A 26,927-nucleotide genomic window follows, 5' to 3' on the forward strand; every position below is an offset into this window, starting at 1 on the left:
CTGACACTGACGGGGGACGTCTACACAAGGCACATTAAAAGTATTTATCAATACGTAATTATTGAATAATAAAAAAACCAGCTACTATCATTCTTCTGAATCATCAGGTAAGTTATATTATTTATGTAAGTTACATATTATTTAATGTGCATCAGCGAAAATTGGGTTTTAGAAAGGTTACGACCACGCGTTCACACATAAATTTTATTTTAACCAGACTGAACAATAAACTTTTTTACAACTTTGCCACGCAACCCTCAACTGCTAACATTTGTAATTTCCAAATTTTAACAAGTTGAATGGTCTTAGATAATGGGAAATATCATGGTTGTGCATAATAAAAATAGTCACTATATGAGAGATTCGTTATTAATCTCACACATTTTAATAGTTTATAAAATTGTAGTATATATAACATATAGTTAGTATAGATAGTTATATGTTGTTGGTATATAATATATACTCTATAGTGAGTTTATAACATATAGCTTTTAGTGTATATTGCTAAATAAATACGTAAAGTTAATAAAAAGGCTATGTCTAAAGTAGGACAGAGTTTAGTCGAGGTTCAAAATTCTTGCCCAAATCTTAAGATAATCGACCAATAGCTGCTGTTACTCAAATCCATAAATGCAAAAGACAGCAATTATCCAAAAAAAGAATAAAGTAATATCTATTAATTATTTATTTTATTAAAGTTTTAATTTTATGAAATCTCGACCTTCCAAAATTAAGGCAAGCTCAAGTCTGTAAAGAGTACTTTAATTATTGCACTTGGCTCTGTCTGTAACTCAATTAAAAATTATGTTTGGCATAACACAAACTTATATTCACGATGAGCAAATTGTTAGTTATTTTTTGTAGTCAACTGAACTGTGCTTAAATGATGAAAAAACAACCATGATATTGGGTGATAGAAAATATCATAACATCAAAAATAATTCCATCGATATCCAAAGAATAACTAAAAATTTGCTCATCATAAATATAGTTTTGTTATGCGAAAGATAATTTTTAATTGAGTTATAGACGGAACCCCCCAGTGCAATAAGTATTTCAGCTCAGTTCAGTTCATTCAGCATTCTAAGCAAGCATAAACTTATTATTGGGTTAGAAATAATTTTTTTAGTCTATCAACCAGTGATGAAAATCCGATGACGCTACAAAAACGAATTCACTCTTTTGAAACACAGTGATTATATTAGATGTATCATAGTTCATCTAACTCAACTATTCATTTTAACTAATAGTGGTATGTATTTATATATTATTGATAGTAAAAATTAAATAATAACAATTATTTCTGCTATATTAATAGCAGAATTATATAAGCAGCTTTGATAATTCAAATATCATATATCTTGAATGATTTAATAATGTTTAAAATTAATGACATCCTCATAATACTTTGGAATTGGGAAAATTCTTGGCTGTGCCAAGTTTTTGGAGACCACACTCACGCCGTCATGCAAAATGTATTCAATCTCAAAGATAATAATACATTTGCGACTACATCTCTAGATAGAACCCTTAAAGTCTAGCAATCATGGTGATAACAAGCTTTACCTCATCTCTGGTGCTGATGATCGTTACGTTAAAATTTAGGATGATCAGAACAAAACTTGTGTTCAGAATTTAGAAGGACACATAGAAAATATTACAACTATCTGCTTCCATCCTGAGTTGCCAATTATACTGACTGGATTATAGGATGGCACTATAAGGATTTGGCATGCTGGTACATACAGGCTTGAACTCGTCTCATCTATGGCTTTGAAAGAGTTTGGACAATTACATCTACAAAAGGTTCTAATAATGTAGCTATTGGTTACAATGAAGGTAGTGTAATGCTGAAAGTTGTTTGTGAGGAACCAGCTGTGTCTATGGATTCTCTTGGTAAACTTATCACATATGCAATAACTTTCATGTTTCATTGTAAAGATCATTACGCTTAGAAAATTTTTTATGTATATAGGTGGTAAAATTGTATGGGCAAAACACAGTGAAATTCAGCAGATCAATTTGAAAGTACTTGGAGAAGAAGCTCAGGAAGGTGAAAAGACATGGGTGTTTGTGAAATCTATCCACAAACAATTCATCACAATCCTAAAGGAAGTTTCGTCGTAGTTTTTGATGATAGTTTATGATTTATACATTTATAGGCTTGAGAAACAACGCTTTTGGACAGGCTTTTAAAGTTGTCTGGGCTGCAGATTCGAGTTAGTATGCTGTCAGAGTTTATCATGCCGATATTAAACTGAGCCAATATCTGAAGCAGGTAGTTTTATAAATTAATCGCTATAACTTCTAGATAAAGTTGATAAATACAGTAGAATTCGTTTTTTTATTTTAGGTAATAGCTTTGTTCAAAGATTATAAAATCATCAGTACGGTCTTCAGTAATTGTATACAAAGTGGATCACTTTAGGCTATTGTTTTCTGAATATGGACCAATGAATTAGAATCTTTCACATCTAATTTTGTGGAAAATTCATGCACAAGTATTGGATCATTTACAAAAGCAGCTGCATATAGTAGAGTACAAGGTAGAATGTTAATTTGCTATTCTCACAAGAAAAAATATGCAATTTTAGGTAAAAACTCTGGAAAAATGTCTGAAGCATGTGCAGTTGATTACTGTAATAAAGATTAAATGTTTTTGATTTTAATGTTTTTGGTTTTAAATGTTTTTGATTTATATGATATTTGGTCTGGATAGTACAGAAGCTTGCAAACTAAATGAATTTTCCATAGCTAATTGTATACAATGGCGTTAAGACTGTATTAGTTCATGATGAAATGAAAATTACTCACATTAATGGTAGTACATATAATGCGATAATATTGTATGGCTTGAATTGAGAATTAATCGCTGTAATTTATATTTCTGTTTTGGAACTGAAGAATGAATTGAAAAAATATTTACCAGGAATGATTCTGTACTGACGAAATTTTGACTTCAAAAACTCAATTTAATTGAAGATTTTCTGTACTCATGGATAATATAAAGTAAGTTAAGGTTTTAGTTATATGAATGTTGATTCTTTCTGGCATTGTTTTATAAATCATACTACTGTTGTAGAGTGAGTTTTGGAAAAGATGATCCAGAAATTCATGCAGCTGCTAGATACATTACAGAACAAATAAATGCTGACAAACCATTTTTAATATCCATTTGTCTAAAGGACTATGAAGTTTCAACTTTGAGATCTATTGTCAATGCTATTCAAAAGCTGGATCTCAAGAGTCCATAAAATGAGCACCATATTTGGTCAGTTAGTAATAGGCCCATCTGGCAGTGGCAAAACAACATACTGCACTGAAATGGGAATATTTCTTGAGAGTTTGGGTAGAAAAGTAGCAATCATACATATTGGTGAGTTAGTATTTCTAACTTACCATCAACTACTTTTTGCTATATTACTTAAGGCATATATTTTCTATTTTTGTTAAGATCCAGCCAATGAAAATATGAGGTATAAGCCAGCAGTGGATGTTTCTGAATTAGTTATACATGAAGAAGTTATGAAAACTTAAAAACTTGGACCTAATGGAGCTTATTGTATTGAGTTTTTAGAGAAAAATATTGAATGGTTGATTAGAAAAGTTTTTAATTTCAAAAATCACTACCTTTTAATTAATTGCCCAGGACAGGTAATGAACACATATTACTTCAGTTTATTTCTTGGAATTTCGAAATATTATTTTATTCTTTGAATTACTGTGATAGATTGAACTATATATTGCAATTAATGAATATTTATGTATTAGTAGATATTAAATATTTATTATTATTTACAAGAAAGTATCTTTCTTCATTGATGGTTTGTACGATATTCATGGATAATTTGATAACGGTAAAAGTGTAAATTGTCATAAAATAAATGAAAGATTTTGCAATTATTACTGAATATATACTTCCTTTACAGGAGTCAGATGAGAAATATAAATTATTAATCTGCTTTGATGAAACTAAAAAATATCTTCATTTTAAAGAAGTTGTTGATATATTTTGAAAAGATTTAAAGTAGAACTACCAGAAGATTGGAATGTTATAGCTGATGTAAGACTTCAATGCTTTAAATAAGTGATGCATCCACAGGCTGGGCTTACAATGACATGATTATCAATGGTGTTGTATCCGAATGATTAAAACTGATTTAGCAATAGCTCTACTTTTTTCTTTTCACTTTTCTTTTTCTTTCCTTCCTTCCTTGTTCCAAATTTCCTTGTTTTTGCACTCGCTAATGAATTTTTATTATTTAAAGTCTCGTCGATGTCCGACCTTTAATCCATCAAACGGAGAGTGAACCTAACGAATTTCTAATCAAGCTTTTTTAACAGTTTTTCTCGTATTTCTTGGTCATATAATTGGCACAGAATTATTATCTGCAGCGCACTGACTAGCCTTTTTATGCGCTTCTATTATATTATAGGGTAGCTACGCTTCGGTTTTTAATAGACCAATAATCAAGCTTTTGAACCTAAGTTTTTGAAAGAAGTTACTTAATTAAGCTTCTTATATTTAGGGTATACTGTATTTCTTTATTATTTTTGAATTGTATAATATCAATCAAGATATATATTTTAATTATCAAAGCTGCTTATATAATTCTGCTATTAATATAGCAGAAATAATTGTTATTAGTTAATTTTTACTATCAATAATATATAAATACATACCACTATTAGTTGAAATTAATGAATAGTTGAGTTAGATGAACTATGATACATCTAATATAATCACTGTGTTTCAAAAGAGTGAATTCGCTCTAGTGTGTTATAATTGAAAATTCTGATCTGCATAGCATTGAATATAATATTAATTATGTTAGTATAGTATACAAATATAATTAATTAATTTACAAAATTATCTATTCGAACAGCATTTACAACTTTTCAATAAAAATGTTTTCGCGGAATCTTTTTTTAAAAATGTATCACTGAAACTGGAACGAGAAATAGAACAGCTAACTGCGGACGTACAAACGATTTAGATTCGTCTCGACTTCATGAAAATGATAGTTTTTGTAGCGTCATCGGATTCTCATCACTACTATCAACATAAAATTTGGGCACTACTTTTTCACTTCGAATAAATGTAGTCCTACTCTAAAATTTTGAGTTTATTGATTGCTATTGTTCAATTGTATTTCCTTATGATCCCCTGGTTTTGTTTTGTTATTGATCGGATGTTAAAATTGATACAAATGTTCTTAGCTCTAGACAAAATTTTTCTTAAATTTCAATATGAAAAAAACAATATATTATCATATCATATTTTGGCTGACTGGCAAAAAATCAAACATTGCCAATGCGCTCTCTATTGCCTCTTAGTTGTTCTTATGTATTTTAAGCCGTTGAATCCAAATATGACACTCGTTTTTCGATAATTTTGGCAGGAATTGTTGTAAATGCAATTGTTTAAACAAATCAAGAAAAAAAAAACTTTTTGTGCTTGAAATTTTTTTTATAAATATGGCATATTTTATAAGATATAATTATCTGTAGTACCAATTGGCTAAAATACATGTTTAGAAAGTCTTAAATTTTTAAAAGGAAGTTGTTTTTGTTAATATTTTTGAATGTCAATAACTCTTGATATATTGCATATTTTTCAAAATTAAGTTACTAAACTCACTCACTGTCTTATTTAATAATTACGTTTATAAACTACTGTAAAATCGTTAACTTTATTGGTAATTAAAAAAGTAATTGTACCATCGTTTCTATAGAAAAATGTAAAGCAAAACCTATGTAATCATTTTTTGTCTGAGTTAATGTTATTCCTATAGAATGCTAATAAACAATTGCGAGATTAATATTTACAAGTTAACACCTTATTCATTTCATCTATTATAAATAACTTGTATATTATGCATATTATCGTTATTGCATTAATAATCAAGATTAGAGAGGGGGGTGGGGTAGAGGAAGAAAACTTCTTTCCAAACGGGTGTCCCCCGACACATTCTACCTTTTTCTTCAGTTTGACGCAGAATTGACTGACGTAATCGAGTTGATCGAGCTGTCGGTGCGATGCTTTGTCTGGCAGTTGGTCAAGAAAATTGAAAGTGCGCATGACGGATTCTCGTCTATCGAGAATGTGCTAGAAATGCTTTATTGCAGCGAAAATTTCCAGCAGTTCTCTGTCATACGGAGTTTTTCAGTTGCTCCAGCAATGCTCCGATGGCTGTGGAAGAGCCGTCTGTATTGAGCCTGAGTGGTGCGTTGGGTGCGTGGAAACAGGCTATCGCGGCCTTGACAAGGCTTTCTTTGGCAGTCCTCGAAGGTTTCAGTGGCCTACGTTGTCCATTTGATCGGTCGCTTATCGTTTTTCTTGGCATCATGGAGGTAGTTTATGAAGGGATCCTTTAGCTTGGTAGCGTGTGGAATCAATGCTCGGAAGTAGTTTATCGTTCCGGTAAAGCGTCTTAGATCGCGCCAGGACTGCTGCAGATAGTATGCTATGGAAGGACGAGAGTTGCCCTCTGTTGATGGAGACGGAGAGCGAGAGATGATGGTACGCTCGGATGCGTTACTAGAATCCGCACCCGAGAGGCGCGGCGCTTTGTTTTAACGGAATGATGGAGCTAGCGTGCCCTCACGTTCGAGGCGGCAGTTACATGTACCGCGAGCGAAATTGTTCAGAAACTACCAAGAGTCACATCCCACACGAATAGATCACTGGTTTCACTGAAAGTCGCAGCACTTCACAATGAGAAAAAACTATTCGCGCACTCGTAATGCTAAAAATTCTGAGCACGCCGTGCAAGACCTTAGCGATGTGCGCGCGTATGTCAGAGTCACCATTTTGGAGTTAACGAAGTTTATGTGAAGTTGGAAGCTTTAGTTTGGGATAAGTGACTGTGGTCAATTTGAGTGAATTCATTAATACTCTCGAACTACTCACAACGTACTTGTAATAAGTAAAATGTAGCAAAAGATATGCATGGATAAGCCAGTCTATAAGGACTGCCTCGTGGCTTGCGTTGCTGTTCATCACTTGAAATGAGAAATCCGTTGCGACTGACTTTGCGAACGGTCATAGGTCTAGACTAGCGCGTGTTGTCGCTCGCATGGTTGTGCTCCTGCACTATCCGATGGTGCTCGGGACCGAAGTGATTTTGCGCGCTCAGTGCTTTGGTCCAGAAGTTAGCATAGTTGAGCGAATCTCTTTCGGTGGGAGATTCAACGGCGCCACAGACTTTAGGCTAGAACGAATAATGTCATCGTATTCTACATAAAAAATACATTGAAAACATCGTTATTGAAAGCGATAAGTGTGATTGGTACTGTTCAGAAAACTAATTTCTATTCGAAAACATATATCAGATTTTTGTTTTTAATTTATTCTTGCATAGTAGAATGCGGTTATAGATAATATTATGATTTTTGAGGTTATGTGGTAACTACCAAAAACTAGACAAGTCTGGTGGGCTTCGCAAACGATAATTTCTATATACGAGGTGTGTTCAAAAAGTAAGGTGACTTTGTATTTTTAAGAAAAAGTATTTATTTATTTATCAATATTTATGTATTGATAAATATAAATATCCCCTTCAAAGTAATCCCCCTCAGATACAATACACTTATGCCAACGGTTTTTCCAATCCTCAAAGCGCTTCTCATAAGCACTTTTCGGTATAGCCTTGAGCTCTTCTAGCGCTGCAGTCTTTATCTCTTCAATCGTTGCAAATCTCCGTCCTTTCATAGGTCTTTTTAGTTTTGGGAACAATAAAAAGTCACATGGGGCCAAATCCGGTGAATATGATGGCTGAGGCATGATTGTGGTGTTGTTTTTGGCCAAAAAATGTCTCACAAGCAAAGATGAGTGAGCAGGGGCATTATCGTGATGCAAAAGCCATGAATTGTTTTTCCACAATTCTGGGCGTTTTCTTCGTATTGCTTCTCTTAAACGGCGCATAACTTCAAGATAATATTGTTTATTGACCGTACGTCCATATGATAAGAACTCCTGATGCACCACGCCATGGTAATCGAAGAAAACAGTGAGCAAAACTTTGACATTTGATCGAACTTGGCGTGCTTTTTTTCGGTCTTGGCTCATCTGGGCTCTTCCATTGGGACGATTGGACTTTGGTTTCGATATCATAACCATATACCCATGATTCGTCACCAGTTATGACCCTTTTGAGTAAATCTGGGTTATCGTTGACGTCATTCAACAGTTCTTGAGCGATGCTCATGTGACGGTTCTTTTGGTCAAAATTTAGCAATTTCGGAACAAACTTCGCTGACACACATCTCATGCCCAAAACGTTAGAAAAAATTTCATGGCACGAGCCAAGCGATATACCAACATCCTCAGCAACTTCTCTGATAGTGATTCGACGATTTTCCAGAACAATTTTCTCCACTGCTTGAACGTTTTCATCAGTTGTAGACGTGCTTGGGCGTCCAGAGCAAAGCTCGTCATTGGCATCTTCCCGGCCATCTTGGAAGAGTTTGTACCACTTGTAAACATTTTTTTTACTCAGAACAGTTTCACCGTATGCCACCGTCAACATTTCAAGTGTTTCAGAGTACTTTATTTTATTTTTTACACAAAATTTGATGCAAATCCTTTGATCCATATTTTTCGATAGCAAGAAATCGCTGAGCACGCAAAACACTTATAACCTTTACGCCTCTCACAACCAAACAAAAAATGATATACATTTGAAACTTGGTACAGATGTTCGGGAAGAGTGTACCAACATAACAAAACAAAAAAATTGATAATCGAAAATACGTTGCCCGTGAAATTTGAAAAGTCACCTTACTTTTTGAACACACCTCGTATACTTTCATAGAAAAAAATTACCGTCAAGGTTGACTTACCTAGGTGTGAAATTAGTGTAAAAAAACTTTTTTAATAAACGATATAAACAAAATATTGTTACTTTGGTCTATACAAAAATTCGTTAAACAGGGAGATGCCTAAAAAGCGACAACGAAATCCTCAATCAACTAAACAACTTCGCCGGTTAGCAGCATAGCAGACTAAATTAGATGTATACGATGCTGTTTCGAAAATTACTTCGTCTAATCAGACATCTGCTCCTGAAAGTGATGACGAAATATGACACCAGCTACGAACGCAGCTTGTTTATTACATGCAACTTTCTTGGAAAACTCAAAGAAAAATGTAAACACTCGTGTATCCGAGTCTCGTTTAGTTGAACTAGACAATGTAGACCATAATCGATCGATTCCAAATATAGACACTATTATTCAGAGTGAAATGGATGGATATGACTCGGAAAGTAGTTGTAGTTCTCTTGATTCCGAAATATATCGTTACAGTGACAGCGAAGCTGAAAGTATTCCGGATGGTGATAGTGATACAGACTTAGATTTTGATCTGGCATTGGAAAATCCTGTTCAACTGAATAATAAAACATTCGTAAACGACATAACTGAATGGGCAAAAGATTTTCAAATACGCCATAATGCTTTAAAATCATTATTATCAATACTTAACACATATACAAATACTCCATTCCCGAAAGATCCAAGAACTCTTTTAAAAACTCCAAAGTTAATTCCAAAAGATATGGAATATTGGATGTGTCAAGAAGTACTATGCAAAATTTTTAAAATCCCTTACAAGAATGAAATTATTACATTTCCAATAATTCATACTTATCAAGATTCTTAAGTTTCTGATCGGGTTTATGTCTAATTTGGGAGATGTCTCTACTGAAATTTCGCCTCTGTGTATATAGAAAGGTTCTCTTAGGCGAGAAAATGTAAGGTGTTGCGACAATATCAAGTAACGCTATTTTAGAAGAATTACTGCAAATTTTTCTCTAAGCAATTCTGCTTTAGTCTTGATTACAAATTTGAAATGTAACGGTATTACTTAAGTACATGATGTATATACTTTAGTTAGAATGCTCCGATATTTGTTGTTGTCACTCTTTGTTGATAAATTTTTATTATAATAGCAGTTGTAAGAATTTGATTAGGAATCTTTACACTACTAATAATTATATTTTTTATTTTGAAAAATATGACTTTAAACATACAAGAGAATGTCTATCTTCACGTTTCAATTTTAATTTCAAATCTATACTTTTGTGTATATCACATCGAAAATAAAAATAAATATTTCTCATAACATAATTTCAAATATGATTGAAAAGCAGTAATCAAGAACCAATCTATTTGTAAATTTTATTTGATTCTGGTGAGAAATCAAACGAAATTATAACGTAATATTCGTTCATTCATTTTTCTGGGATTATTTCAGGGATGCAATGGGGAAGTAAATACCTGAACTATAAAAATATGTTCCTTTGAATCTATTTATTATTGCGCCCTGTTAGAGGAAGCTTTGTTTTATCGTAAAAAATTTTCAATAAATATCATAGGTGATGTATGTTTTAAGGTCCGAGAAGTCAAAATATGATATTTTGGAAAATATGTATGTATATTTGTGTGTATATAAAGTTATTTTAATTTAATGTATAAAGACTCATTTAATGTGTTTTTAATTAATGATGGGAGCAAAGAAAGAGTCACATGATTATATGTATGAATATTTCTTTTTAATTTTTTTCATACTACGTTTTAACGCTTAGATTTTTTTTCAGAAAATCTTAGGTTATTTTAGTTTCTCTCTTTAAGTCTCTAGATGCTTTTAATTCGCTTGTATAGTAGGAAAAGTAAATTTCATACAAAAATTGAATAAAATCGAAACGACTATTCAGTAACATTTAATTTACAGTGTGTCATAGCATTATTAAAATGTCAAAGTGATTTCAAGTCATTGTATCGCATATAACGTGAGGAAAATTTTCATTCTTAAAAAAAGACCTTATTTGCCATTTTCTTGATAACTCAATTTATTTTAATCGAATCATTATGAAATTTCGTACAGATATTGCTTTTTATAAACAAAGAAACTAGTTTCTTGAACAGAATGATTGGTTAATAAGTAGTTGAGGTAATGATAGCTAGTTTTTTTTATTTTTATCGCTTATGCACTCTGTGTTTTTCACGCTAACCCAATAACTTGTAATCGAATCATTCTATATAATTCTGATTAAATAATATATTTAAGGAACCTAAATGTGATATTTAATAATTTTCTTAGTTACTCTTCATCTCCAGAAATTATGAAGAAGTATTCGATCATAAAAGATGAGGAAGGTGAGGTACGAGTAGTACCAAGCAATTGGTTGACCGACGATAAAGAATCTGTTTATTGGCCTCCATACAAGGACTCAGCACGAGTTAAATCTGCTGCCATAAACTTGGAGTCAAGAAATTCCGATTGGGAACTTTACTCTTGTACTTTTATCAAGTCAAACGGTAATTGGTATCCCCTATTAATAATAGGATCCATCCTATGACTAATAGGATTGGGTGAAGTTATTGGTTCTTTGATGTTTTAGCGGCTCATTCACAGTAGCACGTACGCGAGCGCTTTTTGATAGTAATGAAACGAACATTTAAAAAAATGTTAAAAAGCTGTCATGCGTGTATGCAGTCACAATTTGCTTGCAGGTAAAAAATTACTTTGAGTACAGTCTCTTTCAGAGCTTACATTCATGCCAGCTTTTTTACATGTTTTGAAATGTTTGTGAGAGGGGGGGAGATTTCAGTTACTGTCCAAGATTCTTAAACGTTTATAAGTATGCATATAATTTTTTCAATCGGCGTAGTAGATTCCCTAAAAAGACTCCCGTACATAATCTTCAATTGAGTTGAATAGATTACACAGGCCTGCAAGGTTTTGTTCTTTTGCAACTGAGGGTCATTTCCGAAGTAATTTTTGGCGTAGAATTCGAATCCGTCATCAGAATTTCTCCATCACGTCAGGTTTTTGAGTAATCGTTCCCTAAAGGTCGAAAAAACACGTTTTTTGGCCATATTCAAGGCTTGATTACATCGTGAGTTTATATTCTTTTCAAAAACGGTTGACGGCATCTTAAAAAAGCACTCTTACCCTTCAAAGCCCATTTTTCAAATTTAAGATATCATTTTTTTTCATCAAGATATCATCAATTGAAGTTTGCCATTTTTGAGGTTTCACCATGAGCTTAAAAGTTCGGCCAATTGTCCTGGAAGAATACGATATATTTCTTAGTATTTTTTGGATAATTATTCTAGAATCATTATCCAAAAAATACTAAGAAATATATCGTATTTATTTATTATAATGATTCTAGAATAATTATCCAAAAAATACTAAGAAATATATCGTATTCTTCCAGGACAATTGGCCGAATTTTTAAGCTCATGGTGAAACCTCAAAAATGGCAAATTTCCATTGATGATATCTTGATGAAAAAAAATGATATCTTAAATTTGAAAAATGGGTTTTGACGGGTAAGAGTGCTTCTTTAAGATTCCGTCAACCGTTTTTGAAAAGAATATAAACTCACGATGTAATCAAGCCTTGAATATGGCCAAAAAACGTGTTTTTTCGACCTTTAGGGGACGATTACTCAAAAACCTGACGTGATGAAGCAATTCTGACGACGGATTCTAATTCTACGCCAAAAATTACTTCGGAAATGACCGTAAGTTGTAAAAGAACAGTGATGACTCTCTATTTTGCAGGCCTGTGTTATTAGTCAGATACTTTACAGATGAAAGATAATAGAGTTCGACATATTCTACGCGACATTTGACGTATACTACACATAGAGCGGTCAAAAACATATGATCTTATGGAAACCAAAAAAATGCAACATTTTTCAAATGGTTTTACTCAAATAACTTTTTCAAAACTGCATGGATCAAAATAAAACTTTTTTTGGATTATAGGTAGTAAGCCAATCTTTCGATTTCACGAATTGGAAACATCATAATAACTACGCAGTTGAAAAAAATAATAAAGTGAATTTAGAAGGGGCATTGAAGCACCATAATACTGTATAGAGTGTCGCGGTGCTCGCAGCGTTGCCGGCTTTGGCGCCTAAACGCATGCGGCTAGCTTCCGCGACCCTTGATTTTTAGATAGGTAGTCGTGCTACTAAATATGTGAGTTGGACAAACAGGGTTCACCTATCATTCACGAACCTTCCACCTGTTGCGACAACGATATTTTGCGTTATTAGTTTCTATTTATATGTTTCTTTGTTATTGATTCGCGCGTTAATCTTAATACTCGCTCAATTGTAACAGTATATTGCGCATTACTATGTATATCAATGAATTGAATTAAAACCGTTTGCAATGCTCTGGATGATCTTGAGCGCACGGCTTAGTACAATACCAACACGCATGCCATACAACCATGCATTTAGGTCACATAGGTAGCTGTTAAGTTAAGGCTTGTCTCCATGAGGCACACGGACACTGCAATATTTGCAATATAGCACGTATATTGTGAGCGGTGAGTTTAACCACAAAACTGCACTAGAATCCGCCAAGTGTTAAAAAACGATTCTTTCTTTGTTGTTTCCAAGTCAGAATATAGGTGTGGGTGTTGTCATGGCTAGCCATTGTCATTAGCCACTTCGCAAGTTCTCGGGCAATTGTGTTGTCAAGCACAACGCTTGCACTATGCGGGCTGTGTTGCTCACGACGCAGTGTCCGCGTGCTTGACGCAGAAAATTATTAACTTAGCCGCTGCTTATGTGACCTGATTGCACGGTTGCATAGCCTGCGTGTTGTTATTGTGCGAACCGATACGTTTGAACATATCTACTATATTGCAGAAATTCGGTTCGCTGACATCAAAAAGCGCTAGCGTACGTGTTACTGTGAATGAATCGAAATTACGAAATCCACAATAAAATCGGAAATTGAGAAAAAATGAGAATATGCAAGCGATAAAATCCATGAAACGACATTTTTATTTATTTATTTTTTCAAATTAAAAACAAAATGTATAAAAAATTTTTCAGACGATTATGTCGATGCTCAAAAGGAAGCTCGGTTTCCAAATTTTGACGATTTAACTGATGCTAGTGATGAGGAAAGACTTAAAGCAACTAGAGCGGCTAGAAATAAAATAACAGCTTCACCTTCCAAATTTATATCATCATTTACAAAAGTTAAACCACCTAAGATATGGGAAACTAATAATTCAGTTGACGGCAGCAAGAGCACAGAAGGAATATCTCCTAAAAAAGTCCTCCTTGCTAAAAATTCAGTGAAAAATGCGCCCCTTCTGAAATCTTTACAAGTAGATTTACAAAGAACCATCTCGCCGGCTCAAAAAAGCCTGTTCCCAAGATCAGAATTTTTAACAGGTGGACCCTCTGGTAATTCCGTAGTGAATGATTCAAGTCAAGAAGAAGAAGATGGATCAAATAACGAAGTGGAGCTGGAAATTACACTCCCTATGATCTTCGGTTTGTAATTTTTTTTTCTTACAAAAACCTTTCTACGCTATATTACTTTTTTTTAAATTATACTTAAGGGGAGAACTCCATGTAATTGGACCAAAAAAATCAATTTTTTCTATTGCATAAATTGATAGTGAAACGTTTTGAAAAAATCCCAAAAATTCAGAATGAAATTCCGAATCAATTACGTACTACGGTCATTGAACGAATGCGCTTACGCGGTGTGAGGATTACTTTTCTAAACTTTGAAAGCCGTTTTCTCAAAATAACTGGTAGCCATTTTACGTCTTCGTTAGCTACATCCTGACTTGTCTACATCGTCCCAATTTTTAAAACAATCTGTCAAATAGATTTTTAACATACAGTTTTTCCAAAAACTGTTTATTTTACCTCAGTTACAAGGAGTTCTCCTTCGTCTTTCTATCTAGTTCAGTATGTTGAAACCGCAAAATATACAAAAAAATTATCTTTTCGACAAAATGTTTTATAGTATATTTACTGTGGCTTTTTGGCAAAATCGAATGAGTCGGCATTTCCCTAAGTTTTAATGTTATGCATATATATATATATATATATATATATATGCATAACATTAAAAACTGAGATATTCTGTTAAACTGAGTTAGGCATCTGACTTTTTAGGAGCATAGGTTAAAGTTTCACTCGTCTACGCTAAATATCTTGGAAGAGGGTCTCTTAAATACTAGAATGTAGTTATAACTCAGAACTGTATTCGGTTATGCCGAGAAGTCTCAGATTTGTAATGTATGTATTTCCTCAGAAAAAAGTTAGAACTCCATTTTGTTTCGTAATAATTTAAATTCATCAAATCTTCGTACAAATGTTGTTTTGTGCATACTGAAACTAGCCTTCAAAACATCCATGTTATCAGTATTTATGAATTTGGAATGTTCATGCTGTGATAGAAATCGTTTGTGTTTCAGAAATGCAAAAGACAATGGTAACAAAACTCAACTCCTTGGGCATCAAAGTAGATAATCTGTCAAAAAAATTACAACGCTGTCAAAATATACGCGTTGCAGACAAAGAAATTGTGGCTTCTCAAGATATGATTGAAAGCATGTCTAAAATATTTCCAATGACTAATGAGATTCCAGAAAGGAGTATGGATGGCGTGAACGAAAAAATACGCACTGACCCAACTTTCAGAAAAGAATTGGTAAATATTAGTCCAGTTATCTTATATACTTCAATTAACGTAGTTATTATAATAATAGGAAATTTTTTATAAAAGTTGGATTTCGGTTTTAATGTGGGTCACAGTCCATTTTGTAAAAGTAACGATAGGGCTCTATTTCTAGCGGGTTCCGAAGTTTCTTCTTAGAGTTTTAGTGGTTTGAGGTAATTTTTTATGTTCATCGTCTCGTTTTCATCGTGAGAACGAGTTCAAACCCGCTGCAACTTGTATTTCAACTAAAAATCTCATTTTTATAGTACAGTATTTTACATGGGAAAAACTTGATTTTCTTTCTTCACTTCCTGAACCGAAATGTCTTTTGAAAAATCATAGTTTTCCTATTTTTTCAAATGGTAGATAAGTGCTGGGATTTTAAACCCATAGTGAGCAGCCACATCTGTTAATTTTTCATTCATAACCTTAACGGCTTTAACAGCCTCCAAAACAACTTCATGGGCGTGTTTATCATTCTGTGTCTTTCTGATATATTTTCTAACCACGACTGAAGGCTGTGAACAACATTCGTAAATCGATCATTTTCCCACATTGTGGTGGTAAACTCTAATCGCGACCGCGATTCTTGTTATAAGACGTTCGCTAGATACGCCTTTACAGAGAAAATTAATATTTTACGTATTTAGTCGCGTCGGTGGCTTAGTAGATAGGACGCCGGACTTTCGTGAAGAAGACCGGAGTCTCATTCCCGTGTGAGTCACTGGGACTTTTTTTGCAAGGAAAAATACTGTGCTCCGCTATATCCGCCAAAGCAACCGGGTTATCGTTCCTGGCGTAGGTTTTCCCACAGAAGAATTTTTCCTACGTCTTAGACGTTTAATTCAGGAAACGATAACCTGTGGGGGCTGGAAGCACATAGCCGTACAAGAAGAGGGCACAGGTCTCATGGCTACCCCGGGCATATTGGTAGTCCGAATGCTTCTCAGTGAAAATACCGCTTCCAGCCATGGGATAAATGAACGGGAAAAATGTCTCTCAAACTATGGTGGTGAGTGAGGTACCGTAAAATCCCGTAAAGGGTATAAGGAGATAAAATCGAATATAATTAAAAAATATATATGTTTTATGTACTTCAGTCGTATATAATGTATTCTTAAAAAATTTTTTAGGGTCGGAAATAATTGCAAAATTTGACTGAGAACACAACTATAGGGTTTCGGTTTTGTGATATTTTGAAGGATTGATTGGTAAGGGTCATGTTCATCTATATAAAAAAACGAGCGGGTCGCGGAGTATCATAATAACTTGATAATCTACATATACGCTAGAAAATATTCGTACGAGTACAATTGGGAGAAGAACCTCAAATAAAAATGATTTTCAGTTGCCTTAACGGTCAATAAAAAAGAAAAGTAATAAAACATCTTTTTCTTGCGTCTTATTTTTCCCAAAAAGTATTTTTTGAGAAAAAAATGTAAAAGGTGACTTGCGAATCTAGTTTAACTAAAGTCCCATAATTACTTTCACGAAATGGACTGGGGTCTACATTAACATAGAAACCCGGCTTTACCGTTTAATGTTAAGTTTAATTGATAATCGTCGATAAAAATCAATATTATCAACGCGAAGCTAATTTTTTTTTGTCTTGGATGTAATTGCATTTTACAACCTTTGAAAGGATCTTAAGGTGGGTTACTGGTGAAACTTCTGATTTTTTTATTTATGGACCTAAACTTATAAAATTTGGGACATATATCAGTTGAAATAAAAACAAAAATTTTGATGCCCCTTAGAATTATTTTGCATGTTTTGGACCTATATTGTGAGCATTTTAAGCATTTTTCCGGCTCAACTTTAAAAAGTCCCATGCGCATACCACATTCATCAAGTTTGATCTGTGGGAGCTCTTTTTCTTCTGGAAGACTCAAAGAATAATTCTTAGCAAGCAGATTTTTGTTAAACTCACTCCATACTGAATGGCACCATAAAACATACAGGAATATAAAAAAATCCCTCACTTTTCCATATTTTTTACCCTATTGCTTGAGCCTACTTAGCCCCAATTTGACCTATTAATTATTGGCTTGCTAACATTTATTCTACAGCTGTTCACAAAGAAAATGAGTCATCATACATTCAATTTGGTCAAAGTGGAATGCGCATGGTACATTTTTAATGGAAATAGAGATAACCAAACTGATATTGTCATAATTAAGTAGGATTATGCTAATACGGTGAGATTAGTCTCAAAAGATTTATAACATCAAGTACAATAACTGAACAAAATATGGTTACCCTACTCCAAGAACTTGAAATTCTATATCTATAAAAGTGTTGAAGAAAAAAAATGGAAAATCGCACCAGAAACCCACTTTCATTGGTTTTATTATAATTGATCCGAAAAAGTTTGTAAAAACGAATTCATATTTTTTTAAAGCCCTTGTGATAGAGAATGACAATGTAAAAAATTCTCTTATGTCATAATGTTGTGTATTCCTTCAAATATCGCCATTGATTAATTGCTTATTCCCAATGTTAATTTGTTGCATAATTTCCCTTTGACTAGAGGTTTCGAGATAGTATAACTCATTTGAAATAGTATAATAATAATGAACTGCATTAAGCCCTTTAATTGATAATTAATTTTTAAATGATTTATACTACAATGATTACAGTAACAACAAAGGCAAGAAAGGACTACATATCCAGACTTAATGGAAAATTATGTATGTGCGAAAAGGTAACATACATGCATGCATACGCATACTTTCTTAAACATGAAATCCCTCTTCCCCACTCTTTTTATGAAAATATATACTGCATTTGTTAATTACTATTATTTTCGACTGAACTGAATGTTTTTACGAGCATGTCATAGGGTAGCAGGTGAGGACAAAGATCACAGTGGTATGGATGGACATCTGCATGAATATTCTCTTGTTTGACATCAAAGGCATACTGTCATTCATAACACATGCCAGTGAATGTTGAAAACTGATACATTTAAATGTGATATTATTTAAATTCCGATAAATATTGAATAGGTTTGTGGATTCGACTTAATTCGACTATATATATATATAACAAAAAACAGAATGACTTTTATAAATCATTCAAAATTTATCCAAGGATTGTATGTAGTTTTCAACATGAACACCCTTCATATGACTGCATATTTTTTTAAAACTAAATATTAATAGTTGAATATAATATTTAATTCTATATTTTTTGAATGCTACTATTAGCCTCAATCTTAGTTCTGATAACGTTGTAGAACTACGATGAACTATGCTAATCTTTCCACAAGTCGGCGAAACCTAGACAACTCTACGTCATCCGCTGAAAAGTACAGTTTTTTGGCGTGGAATTTTCTCCTAACGGTCAGCAAGTAAAAAATGGATTGCAAACAATTTCGTGTCAATAAAGGTGGAAATTTGAACGGTTGTCCCAAGCTTTCTACACGAGCATTTCGCACGCGAGCGTCAGGTAGAAAGTTAGGAAATTACAGTTTTCACAACGTTATCATAGCGAAGCTTGCTATATAGTTGGTTAAAAAACAGTTTTTTGCATATTATACGTAGTGTGATGAGTTTGAGCCCTCTTCGCAGAAAGTTCAAAACTGCATGGACAACCAGAGAGTAAAATTCTTTCCGCACGTATCTCATGCCGGATCGCGCGGACACTAATAAGGGCAATCCCCCGACGGATCATGTATTTGGTAGGTGGCCTTCTTTTGTCTCGATTCCGTGCAACAGGTCTTCGTTTGAGATATATATCTAACCTTTTATCTGATATATTAGAAAATCAAGCCTCCCTTCAAATCAAAATATTCTTGCAAGGGTGAGTTTTTGGAACGAAGTTCCTTATCGCGTGTTTACCGCGGGGACCTATATTTATTGAAAAAAAATTTTAAATATTAGGTTAACTTTATTAGAACGATTTCTACAAACCGATGGATAAGCCTGTAAATTTTTCCATTTAAACCCCATTCGGCCCCCTTAATAACCCAACTTATATAAAGTATTTACTTTTCAAAAGTGTTCGTAAACATCATCAAAATTGTACTGCGACATTATTTTTTCGACTATTTAAAAAAAATTGTTTAAAAGCAAAATTGATGCAATAAGCAATTTTTTTCAGATACTCATTACTCGACTTCAAAAAGGTCTAGACACATTTCTAAAGAAGTGAACTTATATTAAATACGAAGATCTTCAAAAATATTTGTCCATTAAAAAGTTATAAACAAAATAGTAACTATTGTAATTTCGTATTTTTCGTCTAATTCTTAAAAATTATTTTTCCACACACTGCGCGTACGGTGGTGACTGTGCGCCTTCTTAGCAAGGAGCACAAAACCACATGGCCAGCCTGGCAGTAAAGTGATTGGCGCATGCGCGATGTGCCCTCTTCCGCTCTCGGCTTAGCCTCGAGCAGTAAAACAGCGCATCGCACGGACACGAACCACTTTCCTGGAGACTGGAAATGTGGTTCTGTGTCGCCCGATGAAGGCGCAAGAGCACCACTGCGCGGGGGTGTACGGAAAAATTATATTTACGCCACGGGAGGACATTAGGCAAACACGCACTGCGTAAAATTCCGACCTCGCCTAGCTCGGTTGGCAACGTCGCGCGGGGCGTCCTTTGCCCACTGTGCTCCCTAGATGCAAAATGTACTATTTCGCGCAGAACTTTGTTGAATTCATATACATTTTTTTTTGAAATGTCGCAAAAACAATATCGCAGGGCGATTTTTCAATGTTATTCTTCACTAGCAGATCGGAATTTCCGGACAATTTTTTTTTTCAATAGAAGGACTTGATCTCAGCTATGAATTGAGGGTACCCAAATTACAACGAACTCATCCTTGCTAGACGTATTTTGCTTTTAAAGAAGCTCTGTATTGCCAAAATATCAGGTAAAAGTTTGGATTATTTTCAACTGAATGCCTGAATCCTTAAAGGGGTTTTAATTTCGGGCAAAAAAAAGTCAACTGTCAAGTTTGAGCGAAATCTATGCCTTAAACCTTTATACGTTCTTTACATTTAGACAGTCAATGCGGTTCTGTATCGCCGATTGAGGGCGCAAAATCATCACTTCATTTAAGTGTGTAGAAATATTGTATAAAACACGGGAGTATAGTTGACATGCAAGAAGTGCATGATATGAACACGTCAAGCATTGCGTACAGTGCTTATTATACTTCTTTGGTGACTAATGTACTCTTTTAGCATGTTTGGGTGCAATTATGACTTGCGCACATGCACAGATTTATTTTCCATTCCATAACAAAATGGTGACAAATAGATGAAAACTGTTTTTAAAATTACGTGCATTAATTTTCATAAACTTTATTTGAATTGACATTCTATGTTATTAACTGGAAATACTGTAGATGCATTTTTACGTTATAATAGATAAACTTTAATATATAGAGACCATTCTCTGCAAGTCGATATACTAGTTTTATACAAAAACTTCTTCAAGTAGCATAAACTAAGGTACCTGTACTCCATATCGGACTACTAAGCGCGGACGGACTTAACTTTTGATTCGAAGCAAATTTTCAATCAAGAGTTGCTTTATTTAAAAGCTGCTATCAAAAGCTTTCAAATCAGCCCTCACACGACCAGGAAATTGCTTTTTGTCAGAAGTTACAGCAATTTTTAATCGATCTACTTTTTTCCGGATTCGAGCCAGTGTACCTTATATCGGACTTTCTGTAAAATGCGTTTTCAAAGTTCTAAATCAAAACTTAACAGGTAAAATGTTACAGATTGAGATGTCATAATTTATTATTCTTTCGTTTTATAAAGAATTTGACAAAGTTTAACTAACTAATGAAAAAAAAATATGAAGTAAGTAACAGATGGCTGAATACATAATATTTAAACTTTTTATTCGATGTTGATATTAAGGTTTGGAAATGTACGATATTGGGCACTTTTGAGCATAAACAGTAATCAGGCTGGCATTTGAATAATTTATGTATTATCTTAGGTGGGGGGGGAGTGAAATTTCAGCCTACCTTTGAAAAAAAGTCGTAGGGAGATGAAATTAGAATCGATAATGTAGTATTTCGCGCTAAATCCAATGTTGCTATCAAATTGTTAAAAAAATTCTTTTGACATTTTTAATTTTTTTTTCGTGGAAGAAATCAATATTTCCAAAAGCCCATTCGCTAAGTTCTTGAAAATGTATCAATAATTTCACGTCAAGTCGAAAAAAAATGTGATATTTTGTACCAATTGAAAGTACTGCTTATGCAGAATATCCCTAATTTTTCCCGATTTTTAAACTCATAATTGAATTTTTGGCAGAATTTTCAAAATTGTCACTTTAAACTTCGACGTAGATTATTAAAATAATATTAGTTTTTAAAAATACACATCATGAAAAAAAAATATATATATATAAATATATATACATTTACCAAAAAGTCAAAGAGCGACAAAGTTTAGATCAAATTTTATAACCAAATAATGGGTATCCTTTTCCTTCTATAGATTGTAAGGGTCAGCTAAACGTGCGAAAAGTTACGGGCAATATCAGCGCCGGAATTAGCGATACTTACGGGCGACCGTCAAATTTTCCCCGAGTTTGTAGTAGAGCGCCAGGTAGCTCGGAGGCTACCGGAGGAAAATCGTACCACGACGTGTGAATGTGTTAGAGCTGTTAGACGGCGGTCGGTCCACAGATGCTGGGCTAGCGGTAGGTCGAGTGGCAGAGAGCTTCCCCGTTGTCTGATTGGCTGAGCGAAACAAGATGGTGAGGTTTCGGCGTCAGGAGTCTGTTCAGAGATACGTTGCATAAAACGACTAATAAGAATCGAGCTACGCTAGATGGACATTTAATTTTACCGTCTGCGGTGGTATCACATTGCGATGCAACGTATCGTCTCAAATAAATTCTCAGATGCAAAATACTGTAAATGACTTAATGCTTCAGGTAGCCCGGTGGTCAATATTTATATAAGTGTCGCGCCCGCGGCTGAAATTGAAAGTGATGACGGCGTGCCAAGGGATAGAAACGTAGTCAAGATATCGCAAATTCAGAGAGTAATTAAAAAAAATTGAGTCGATTTATTCCAAAAAGTTTCCAAGGTGTCGCTAAAGCAAAGTTGAATTTGTAGTCGAAGATGAATGTGCAAGATGCACGACGCGTTCAAGGTCAAGGCCAAAACATCCGTGAGAAAAGTTGGGTCAGGATGAGTGTTTCACTTCTACATCGGTCTACCATGAAAGTTTTTCCGGCGTAATAGTCAGACGCGTAGTTCGCGGAGGATCGCTTTAGACAAGGTCGCGGGTCGGTAAATGCCGGTCAGCGTTGACACATGGCTGTCGGAGTCGCGTCGCGAATAACGTCAGATCTGTCAATAGTGTACTTACAGCGTGATAGAGTGCGAAGATCAATATCTCGTCCCTCCAGCAACAATCTCTAGCGAGTATGTTTCGTCCGAACAAACTAGTATTCACACAATATGGAAACTATGTTCAAGCACAAGAAATACGTCCTATCGCTGATACAACAGGCGGCAAAATGGATGAGCCGACACGTCTTCTTCGTGCAGCTCGTCGTCTGTCTCTTTTTAATTTTGTGTTAAATTTGGTGATTGGTCGCGGAGAGAAAATCAGTCATTAGTCAAAAATGTTATCAGCGAGATAATTCAGTACTACATCATCACCTCCCCCATAATTCCCCAGTTTTGGTTGGTCAGTTAGAACCGAGTAATAATCCCGTATAACCGAAATTATTTGATTAGTAGATCGTAGTGCGCGAATCTCGAAATCCAATACATTTATCATACGTCTGTGGAGCGGTCGGTAATCGAACGCAGATCCGTGCGAATGGTATCGAGCGTCATCTACCGTGCGTGGTCTCTCTCGCTATAGTATGCTCGTCGCCACTGTATGGATTTTCTATGCTCCGTGGTCATCAAGCTGCTCAGCTCCGCATGCTGCGTCGTCTGCTGCTCGTTCGCTTCTGAAGGTACCGCGTAGTCTGCGTGTCAGTGTGTGTATATACGCGACCTTAGAGTAGCGGGTTATACTGGTGTGAGTGTATGTGCGAGGTGAGAGGGCGCTCGCTTGTCGGGTCAACTCGAGATCGGCTGCTACGCTCAAATGCTAGCTAGCATCCGCCGGCTAGGAAAGTACGCGGAGTCAGCGATTATACATCGTCGGCAGGGGATATCGTGGCCAAATTATGATGCCATTTCCGCATCATAACAATATTTAACACGCAAATATAAAAAAAATCACATTATCTCATATATAATTTGATGTAGTTCCCCCACAATAAATAAACAATAACAAAGTGGTACATGTTTTCGATGTATTTTTTCCCGTAGATTACGATAGTGTTATTAGTTTTTGAATACGACTTACTTAGGAAGTAAGAATAGTAAAAATCCTCTAAAAATCTTTGAAAAATCTTGTTTTTAGCTTCTAGCGCTTTTTCGGTAAACTTTATGATCAAACCAATAATACCATCGTGTTCTACGTGGAAAAATACATTGAAAACATATATCATTTATTAGAAAATAATTAGATATGTCTGTAGGTAGTTCTTTGCCAAATTAGCTATTAATATATTGCCCTACACGCGGTAATTGGGCTACTAAAATAACTATTATTTCTGTTCAAATGCCAGTGTTAAATAATATGTTTTTCAACATATAGGATATGTTTTTAATGTATTTTTCCACGTAGAACACGACGGTGTTATTGGTTTTATCATAAAGTTTACCGAAAAAGCGCTAGAAGCTAAAAACAAGATTTTTCAAAGATTTTTAGAGGTTATTTGCTATTATAGCTTTCTAGGTAAGTCGTATTCAAAAACTAATAACACCATCGTATTCTACGGGGAAAAATACATCGAAAACATGTACCACTTTATTTTTTATTTATTTTGGGGCAACTACATCATATTATATATAAGATGATGTGATTTTTTTATAATATTTGTTTCTTAAATATATAGAAGTAAAGGGATACCCATTCTTTGCGACATTTCTTTCGGAAGCTACTGGAATAAGATACATTTTGATGGAATAAAATTTGATCTAAACCTTGTCGCTCTTTGTCTTTTTGGTGTATATATATATATTTGTATATACATTTTTTCAAAATGGTTATTTTAAAAAACTAATATTATTTTCATAATCTACGTGAAAAGTACATGTTATTTGATGTATATATGTATATACCTAACATGATTCCTTCCTACTCAAAAAAAGTCATGAAGTTATACAAGTTTTCAAAAATTTCAAAAATTGAAATTTTGAAATTGCTGCCAAAAATTTTGATTCGGTGAACCGACGTGAAATCGCCCATATATATATATATATATATATATATATATATATATATATATATATATATATATAAAAATTCTTTTAGCATTTTTTTTTATTTTTGATAGCACTATTGAATTTGTCGGGAAATACTATATTATACATATTATTTTCAGCCCCCTAAGTCATTTATAAAGGTAGGCTGAAATTTCACGTGACCCCGCCCCTCAAATGTAGTAAAGCGCCTTGCAAAGAGAAAGAAATTACAAATCCAATGGTATTATATAGTTTTATGTTTAGAAATAATAGCATAACTTAAATAACACATACTTACTCGTAGCAAATTTTAAATTAAAAATATGTTGCTGTACGGGACATGAAACTCTTCTTAAAAAACGGAATTGGCGTTTCGAAGCAAATCGTGGAATCTTAATTAATTAATACTACTAACATAATGGTAATCCATTAGAGGGCGTTAGAGCGCGAATATTTGAGTTTTGAAAAAAGTCCGATATTGGGTACAGTTTGATATTAGGTATACTGACCTCAATAGATAGTATGGCTAAAATAACTTTAGCATTATTATTTTTATTATGCTGTGAGTTGGTTTTTAATTTGTACTATTTGTATTATTTATTGAACTATATTCATGGTATGACTTATTCCTAGCTTGGTATCCCTATAGTTGAGTTGACTCTTATCGAACTCATTTAGTCGCATTACATTCATTCACTAATAATCAGATTTTAACCGTTAGATAAATGAATTGATTCCCTTTGAATTCCAGGTACTTTTTTTTAAAAGCAAAGGAGGCGCTGACATACATAGGTTTATTTACAATATTCTACCCGCTGCTATGACTAATAAGGTAGCAAACAAATACAGCTATGTAGGGCATAAGAAGAAGCATGCATTTAAAGATTTGCCGTTGTGCACAGTTATATACAGTGAGTATTATACACGGATTATTTCTGATTGTTTTTCTGAATTATATAGAAATATATTCTTTTAGAATCAGTGCGTCATCTATTTCCATCATCACAGGACGAAGAGATTCGTTCAAGTATCAGTAGCTGGTTAGATCAGTCTGGCACAAGACTCAAGAGGGAATCAGACACTGAAGCGTAAGTATTACATAGTATATTACTTTACGGGTCACCTAAGTAGTTCTCTTGTGTACAGAAAGACTGATTACCGACAAAACGTTAATAATGTAATCTTCCCTGAGGGTTCACCATTGCCTTAAAGCAATTTTCATGTTCCACGCGTGATTTCCAATTTCAAAATTACCTTTTTCATAGATATCCGATATTAAATACACTCATTTTTGCGTATCTAAAAAATATAGTATGTTTGAAAGTGGAATAGTTCGCGCTAGATTTGTCCAAATTGATCATGCGATAGCTCTTTTAAGCGGTTTTAAAATAAGACTATGGGTAAAAATTAAGAATTTTACCAGAAGTTACGTTTATTCGTGCTTATCTGTTCGATATTCGGTCCTCGAAAATTATTTGCAATGTGCTCCAAACCACTCCTCGTAATGAGAATATGCCCTCCAAGTAGTGTATGCTAACCTTTAATTAAAGAGTACTATTGTAATCATTTTTAAACTTTTCGGAAACATTTATTGATTATCTATGTGCGTCAGTAGCTTTATTTTTTGAATTTCAGTCCTATAAATACATTTTGATGAATTCCATTTTATATGTTATTTTTTGTCGGTTATGCCACCGTGATGCCATTAAAATTAGAACGCCTTGGGGCATGCTCAAGCGCGGCCTATGTGCAGATTTAGGATACATAGTGCTATAATATAATGAATTCTAGTACTTCAGATACCTATAATTTGAATTGTAATGAATAATTTTATATATAAATTTCAGAGCCGGTTCCAAAAAACGAAGAAGAGATGTAAAATATTACATCGATTTAGAGGAGAATGTAGCAGAAGAAAATTCAATGAATGAAGAATAAACTTTGTAATTTTTACTTTTTCATGTACTATTAATATAAGTAAGTTATTTATTAATAAATGAGAAACACATATTTATTTCTTGAACCTAAGCGTGAATTATTTCAATCCTTTTTTGCCGTTATATTTTAGAAATAGATCAGGAAATATTTATAATAAATATTTAGAAATGTATATGAAACGTTTTCTTCTTTCA

General features: G+C 33.9%; 2 protein-coding genes and 1 pseudogene across 2 annotated transcripts in view; all 3 read left to right on the top strand.

Moving 5' to 3' along the window:
- LOC131673781 (uncharacterized) lies at positions 1-26,761 on the top strand. The gene is made up of 7 exons (XM_058952062.1): positions 1-107; positions 11,105-11,322; positions 13,869-14,318; positions 15,257-15,492; positions 25,547-25,706; positions 25,772-25,883; positions 26,643-26,761. Exons 2-7 carry the CDS (start codon positions 11,127-11,129, stop codon positions 26,731-26,733), a joined length of 1,245 nt encoding a protein of 414 aa, XP_058808045.1. The 5' UTR covers positions 1-107; positions 11,105-11,126; the 3' UTR covers positions 26,734-26,761.
- LOC131673788 (uncharacterized) overlaps positions 1-26,927 on the top strand; it is a 131,757-nt gene that overhangs the window by 66,611 nt on the left and 38,219 nt on the right. The gene's annotated exons all lie outside the window — the stretch shown is intronic.
- On the top strand, positions 322-4,159 carry LOC131673784 (GPN-loop GTPase 2 homolog; annotated as a pseudogene).

This window comes from Phymastichus coffea, unplaced genomic scaffold (genome assembly GCF_024137745.1).
Source record: "Phymastichus coffea isolate CEN01 unplaced genomic scaffold, Cenicafe_Pcof_1.1 PCOF00196, whole genome shotgun sequence".
In the NCBI taxonomy this organism is placed as follows: Eukaryota; Metazoa; Arthropoda; class Insecta; order Hymenoptera; family Eulophidae; genus Phymastichus; species Phymastichus coffea.